General features: G+C 46.1%; 1 protein-coding gene across 2 annotated transcripts in view; it reads right to left on the reverse strand.

The window, feature by feature from the left end:
• Nucleotides 1–5,927, reverse strand: part of bmper (BMP binding endothelial regulator) — a 49,854-nt gene extending 43,927 nt beyond the window's left edge. The window contains exon 1 of one of the 2 annotated variants that reach the window (XM_028817505.2): nt 5,179–5,927. In XM_028817505.2, coding sequence (XP_028673338.1) covers nt 5,179–5,263 — 85 coding nt within the window. In that variant the 5' untranslated portion in view covers nt 5,264–5,927. The remainder of the gene's footprint in view (nt 1–5,178) is intronic. The other variant, XM_028817506.2, reaches the window with a different exon arrangement.
• Between the last annotated feature and the right edge of the window lie 1,496 nt (nt 5,928–7,423).

Genomic DNA, 7,423 nt, shown 5'->3' on the forward strand with positions numbered 1-7,423 from the left:
GAGAGGAGATAGTGGCCAAGGGCTGGAGGAGGAGGAGGAGGAGGAGTGTAACCAGGCGTGAATCCAGAGTATTGGGGCAGTATTGTGGTTTGTGGATCAGACACCCAACTGAGCAGACAACAATCCGAGGGGTTCTTGGCAGGCCCAGTGACCAGCGGGCTTCTACTGTCTTCCTTACTCTTAATTTGTACTTTGTGTTCACCCTGCTCGGCTATACACTTTACCTTGGATAAAATTATTGCTGTTTTTAGTGTCCTTGGGTGGTCTTTTCCTTTTGGGACCACTCATGAGCACCACATACTAAACACTTTTATTTTCTAAAGCAGGTTTCTACCTCTGCACATTACAACTGTGTTCATTCGTGTTTATTCACAGCTGGAGCAGACGCAGGCTAGGCAGCCTACTCCGGGCCACACATGGGGCTACACAGGGCGCCTGAGTTGGCACTGAACAGGTCGCCACCCTGGGCCTGACAGTTCAGCTTCTTTTCCTTTAAACCACACTGCCTGCTGAGCAGAAAATGACAGCAGCGCTGATGGTGTTCTTTTTGACGTTACTGTTTTCTTCCATCCATTATCCAACCCGCTATATCCTAACTACAGGGTCACGGGGGTCTGCTGGAGCCAATCCCAGCCAACACAGGGCGCAAGGCAGGGAACAAACCCCGGGCAGGGTGCCAACCCACTGCAGTACTGTTTTCTTGGTTTTGTTTTTACACTACTTTACACTTGATGCCTTTAATAAATGTGGAGTATTGCACAAAACAAAAGAACTCTGAATAATTAAAGCACATTTTTAGAAAAAACCTGCAGGCAAGTGGAAGTTTGGGTACAGACTTGACATCGGCATGGCCGACAGGGGTTTCACATGCAGAGCAGGAATCCGCCATGCTGAGAAATGTCAAAATGCAATGCAAACGAATCGGGATCCAGGCTTAGTCTAGTTCTGCATTGTTTCCAGTAAAAAAAAAATTGCACAAGTGGTCATTCCTTGATGGCTTTACTGAATGCAGGTGTGCAGTTCGGCTAAGGCGTCATTTTTAGCAGTGTATTACAACTCACTGATCATTTACAGAATGACTGAAACTGCCAAATTTCAGAGCTTTTAAAACTCTGTTCAGTTTCAGGATTGTGGGGATCTGAGGCCAGTGGGAACAAACACTGGCTGGGATGCCAGTCTGTCTCATAATGTCCAAATTTACATTAACTGGACGGCTTGTTTTTTGCATTGAAACAGGACAGGTCAAGAAACCCATAAGGACAGAGCAGTATGTCTATAGTAGACAAAAACAGACTAGAAACTGAATGCAGATCACTGAAGCAAAGAGATGGCAGTACCAACACTATGCTAACCACTTACATAATGCTAGCATACAAATTAGTGCTGGCGGGTCACACACACATCTCTACACACTGGAAGCGACCAGGACCCCCACACCTGCACAGCCACTACATTGTGACTCTCCGTATTCACTCAGTTCAGGGTTGGAAAACATAAAGGCTGCAATGTCCTTTTTTTTTTTGTCCTTCTCAGATGTCCCTTCACTCATCATGTGGTTTTATGAGGACAGCCATGGGCAGGCGTGACAAATGAAAATGAAATAAACGGAAAGAAAACATCGAGATGATGATGGGTGACGGGGTCCCAGTTCATCTTTCCAGCCGTCCAATCTCAGTCCTGTCCAGTCGGTGGACTCGTTTTAAAAGTAAAAACTAACTGATTGTTAAAGCTCGTCCAGTCGAGTGCGTGTGGTGCTCGCGGCACGCTGCAGTTCGTGACCTTTTCATTGATTTAAGGATCGTTTTCCTACAAATCATTACAGGAAGTCACGAAAATTACTCTCTCACTCTCTCTCTCATTCGCAGCTCCAGGGGTTGCTTTTCAGGCTGGCTCAGTTTTTGTGCGGTGTTTGCATGTTCTCCCCGTGTGTAAAGGTCTTTACTTAGAGCACACTGGATTTGAATTCACTAATCTAAAAGTGGGATGAGCGTGGGTGTGTACAAAAGAGTGAACCGAACTCCGATCAGGCCCAGGTTACAGTGTAGAATCTGCGGGAGTGAGTAATAAATAAAGTGCGTGACACACAGCGATTCGGCCTACTGGACACAAATCGATACGAATACCACGGTCTAGGGTTCATGGTGTAGATGGAATGAATCGTGTTTGCTTTGAACTTAGTGGGTTAACGTGAAGCACAGTCGAGGGAGGCCCCGCTGAAGGACAGTGGACTTACAGGGCGTTACTCGACACGGACACATTGTGCACTGACCTCGGATTGTTAGTGTTGTGCATTTGCTAACGCGATCGGCGTGCTGTACAATTACAAATGTGACGCAGGTGAGGTGACTTGACCAGGGCCACACAGCAAGTCACAGGCGGAGACGGAGACAAGTCCAGTCTCTGAAACGGTACGGCGCATGACCGGCCACTGCCTCGCAAAATCTCCAACATCATTCACAGTACGTTAAATAAATAAATAGGGTCCATACCGAAGTCTTGTCAATTTCGTATAGATTACGATGAAAGTAGCACTACCAGTTTGGTAACCAGTAACCTACGTATTGACGGACATTTTCCAGGTTAAAAAAGCCGCGAGTCGCACATAAACTTCTGATCGTTTACTTTCTGTAGCTCCACCCTGTCTAACCACTTGAGATGCCAAATCAACCACACTTCATTTAAGAAAAGTTCAACGTGTGCGCCACGGATCAATCAATGTCAAAATACATCTAAAAGGTAAAGTTACTAGAAAAACCGAACAGCTAAATACGACATACCGCTTAAGAAGTTCAGTAGAAAGGAAGCGCAAATGTGTAACTGTATAATCTCCACACGGCGCGAACCCTGTTTATAACACAAGTTTTACATTTCGTTTTTGGAATTTCAATTAATTGCCTCAAATAGATCGAGTCCCACATAAGTTGAGACTTCAGCCATGAAAGGTGACCGAAAAGCAGCAGCAGCAGCAACAGAGCGTGCCGCAGGTGTGAAGTCAAGTTTAAGGGATCACCTGAGGCCAGGAGACTCGAAGAATTAACTCGAGAAACTGCAGAACAAGACGTCTCGGTGGGGGGAAATGTGGAAGGAAGAATAAAAGCGCAGATCTGACGCTACGTACAACTCAATGTCGCCGGCAGGCGTGTTTATCAAAAAGCATGCGGAGACAGACAGAAGCTATTGTGTATTGTTCTATCCGCAGACAAACTTGGATTGTCCATGACAGCGATCGTGGCTTCATTAGACTTGCAGACGTGATTTAACATGTCACACTGCATTTAAAAAAAAAATAATATTCACGATTATTTTACGAATTTATGCATTAAAATGTACAAATATTAGAAATGTCGAAGTCATGCATTTTAGGTTATCCTAAATAAGAACGATTTAGTTTCGGACGCGAGAAAACGCCACTCGCGATTCCGCTGCCCTGCCAAAACAAATTCGATGATGCACCGGCCAAAATGCAGTCCTATATTATTATTACTTGGCTGAACCCTTTATCCAAGGCAACGTACAATTGGTTGGTTACATTCCTTTTTCCAGTTGGAGTACAGGCAGAAAGGATGACTTGTTCGAGATCGCACAGTGTCAGTAGCGGAATTTGAACCCACGCCCTCTGGGTTTGAAGTCCAAAGCCTTTAATATAGGCCTATATAGCGCCTGTTTGTTTTTTGTTTTTTTTGTTTGAACAGGGTGGTTCTTCTTCAATGAAAGTGCCGCAACTTAGTAGACGTTTAGTGGCAGACTATTTTGTAAGTCTTATTGGTAGCTCTTTTATATTTTGTCACAGACTGTGTGAACTGGCACACAGAAATTCTGCTCGTATCGGACCGACTCTTTTACATTGGAGAACACCTCTGGGAGACGCGTGCCGCTCATGAGACTCCTTTTGGGGACAACGTGTCTAAACGCCCTGTCAGCCTGTAATATGCAGTGGCTTAGCCCACGTTTAATTGCATTGTCTCCATCAGAGGCCATAATACAAATTGTAGTACAGTACATGAAATGCCCGTTAATGTCTCAAAATAGGTTGTAATGTGTTTTAGAGTAATTGTTGTTAAATGAGCGAAGCGCACTTGCTCTGTCCAATATAAGTGCGCTATGTATATAGCGCTCCTCACACCGTTTCACACGGTCTCGTGGCCTGGAACGCCTACAGATTTTATTTTTTTCTCCAGCCTTCTGGAGTTTTTTTTTGTTTTTTCTGTCCACCCTGGCCATCGGACCTTACTCCTTTTTATGTTAACTAAGGTTGTCTTATTTTAATTTCTTATTTGTCTTTTATTCTTCTTTTCTTCATTATGTAAAGCACTTTGAGCTACTTTTTGTATGAAAATGTGCTATATAAATAAATGTTGTTGTTGTTGTTGTTTGTGATTGCCATTGTTTGGCCAAAGTGTTTTCTTCTGGCGGCTGTACCCAGTTAAATGATTCTCGTTGAACCATCTCACGCTAATTTTTAATATCACAGTTCATATTTCCATGCGGCTCCTTTGTGTTCGTTTTTCTGTACTCGGAGATTCCCTGACATCATTTTACTCCACTCGCTAAGGCGAGACGTTTTCGTCTGGCGTGTAATCTTGCAGGTTCCTCTGAAGAAAAGCACGGGGGCCGAACTATCTCGCATCGTCCAGATGGACCTAACCTCCTAAATATGAGACCTTTTATTGGCTAACTAGAAAGATTACAAGATTACATCTTGCCTGAAGAAGGGGCCTGAGTTGCCTCGAAAGCTTGCATATTGTAATCTTTCTAGTTAGCCAATAAAAGGTGTCATTTTGCTTGGCTTTTCTCTACATTCATAATGGCTAACACGGTACAGCACCCTAGTACTACTAAATATGAGAAGAAGAGTTAAAAGGCAAGACGATGTGCAGCAAGCATCGTTGTGACAGACCTTCCACCAAATATCCCCCCCCCCGACTGCCCCTCGTACAGTCGCCGCGCGCTCTCTTTGGGAAACTCAATCCTCGCTCCCCTTCAGGTGTCCGGGACGCTTTGCGCGCCGCCAGGTGCTGCTGATTTATGCGCCGAGCCCGGCACCTGCCGGCACCCTGTAATTACGGCGTCAGCTCATTTTCCTTTCTAACTACTTGTTGACATGTAAACAGATGAATTGGGCGCAGGAGCCCGTAATGTCATGACACTGCACATCCCAGTCGGCGACAACCCCCTTACCTGTTAGGAAGGGCGCCACAGGACGCAGCAGGGCGAGAGCGCAGACGGCGAGAAGGGCGCCTTTCCACGGGCACTCTCGTGTCATCCTCTGGGCGGCTTCTCCACGCTTGTCGCCGCTGTCAGCCGTGATCACGGCAGACGGACCACAGTCAGCATCCTCGCAAGAGACCAAGTGGAAGGCTGAAAGAGGCCGGTGATGTCGGCATATCTGCACCGTCCTTCATCAGTTAGTGACTGCGATCCCCTGGACTCTCCCCTGGACTCTCCTCACATCCCAATTTATGCGGCAGATCCTGACGTTTCTCCTTTCCCAGGTGATCAGCCCGAAGATCCTACAAAAGCCGCCAAGTGCTAGTTCCGAACTGGGCAGCCGGGGCCAGCGCTCAGCACCTCCTCCTGCTCGGCTCCTGCTCCTCACGCTTAAATCGCCGCTTTAGTGCTTAATCCACTTGGCGTCCGACCAGCCTCACCTTTCTGGGGATGTGAGGTCGGTGGGCAGAGGCGAAGCACTTTCCGAGAGGGGGATCCACCTCCTGCTTTCTGTCGTATCTCATTACAGCGCCGACTGGGCTGAGCAAACAAAACGCACTTGAAGCGGCTCAGCGCGAACTCTTGGGTTACTTAGCATGACAATGAGTCTGGGGAGACAAACACAACCTACCTCCCGAGAGGCGAGCCCCCCGTGACATCACTACACGCGTGCGATGTGCCAGATAGACCGCATAGCTGTACACTGGGCGCACTTGCACGGGAAACTGTCACGCGCGTGCGCAGCCGCCCGTGTGTAAGTACAGGCACGTGCGGCTAACTGCGGACACCCAGAGGACACATGCGATGGTGTACGGGCTGAGGGCGCGAGCCATTTGTGAGGTGTCCCTAATAGCCATGCGTACGATGATTCACTGCCAAAGGACTAGCATCATCTACAGCACAGAGTGTACTTTATTATCGCGTTTCGCTGCGAAATGAGTTAAATCGGAACTACTAAAGGCTCCGATGTAGTGGTTAAGGCTTTGGACTACTGATACAGTGACCAGCATGAACAAGTCCCTTCACCTGCCTCTGCTCCACTTCGAAAAAAAGACCGAAATGTAACCGACTGTATCTCAGATTTTATATACCCTTGGATAAAGGCGTCGGTCAGATAAATACATTTAAGTGGTTAGCGCTACTGCCTCACAGGTACAACATGCTAGATTTAAATCCCACGCCCGACCATTGTCTGATTGTATGCAGCTTACACTTTCTCCCGGTATTCCGGTTTCCCTGCCACATCGTAAAGATTCAAATTTTAGGTCAATTGGATATCTGCCCGTTATTTTCACTTATCGGGATTGACCCACGACCCCGACTTGGACTGTGTGGGTTTCAGAATGCCAGGCTCAGTTAAGTCACCTTATTTTACATTGTGCTATTGTAAGCGTCGGAGGGATTTGACACCCCAGAATGATCTCCGCCGCTGCGTCTATAAACTTGATTTACAACAATACCATTTTATGATGTTTAGTTTAAAACCACGTGCAATGCGTCTTTTATAATTTATGTTAATTAAGACACTCTATTGAAGTTTTTTTGCTTGCTTGTTTTCTGGTGCGTGTGTCCTGCTGGCTGGTGGCATATTTTGAATAGCAGTGTTGTTTGTCTGCTGAAGCTTCACTAGCTGCCGCCAAATAATGAAATGTGCTTTATAGTGGATCTATTTGACAGATCCACTTCAAACAATCTGGTTAAGTCCCCAGAAATCTCAGAAACGTACATCATCTGAGCTTCTGCACCGTTCATCTGTTTTGTTTTATTAATACAGTGCAGCATAATGTGTATTTCTGCACAGTTCTGATTTGCACGATGTATATTAGGCCATTCTTCTGCAACTCTAATTTATTTATTTTTTATTTTACATCATCTTATTGTCTTACTGCCTGCATATGCTTTTCTGCCTTCGCGTTATCCATTTTACACAACATCTTCTTCTTTCGGCTGCTCCCGTTAGGGGTTGCCCCAGCGGCTCATCTTCTTCCATGTCTTAAAACCCGGGGCTCGACCGATCCGGTATGGAAATTTGTATTGTTGTCCGCATATTGATTTGGCAAAATTTTACACCGGATGCCCTTCCTGAGGCAACCCTCCCCATTTATCCGGGCTTTGAACCGGCACGAAAAAACACACTGGTTTGTGCATCCCCTGTGGCTGGGTTATTCCTTTTTACACAACTCATTTCACAAAAAAAGACCGACTCGAATCAAAT

This window comes from Erpetoichthys calabaricus, chromosome 13 (genome assembly GCF_900747795.2).
Source record: "Erpetoichthys calabaricus chromosome 13, fErpCal1.3, whole genome shotgun sequence".
NCBI lineage: Eukaryota > Metazoa > Chordata > Cladistia > Polypteriformes > Polypteridae > Erpetoichthys > Erpetoichthys calabaricus.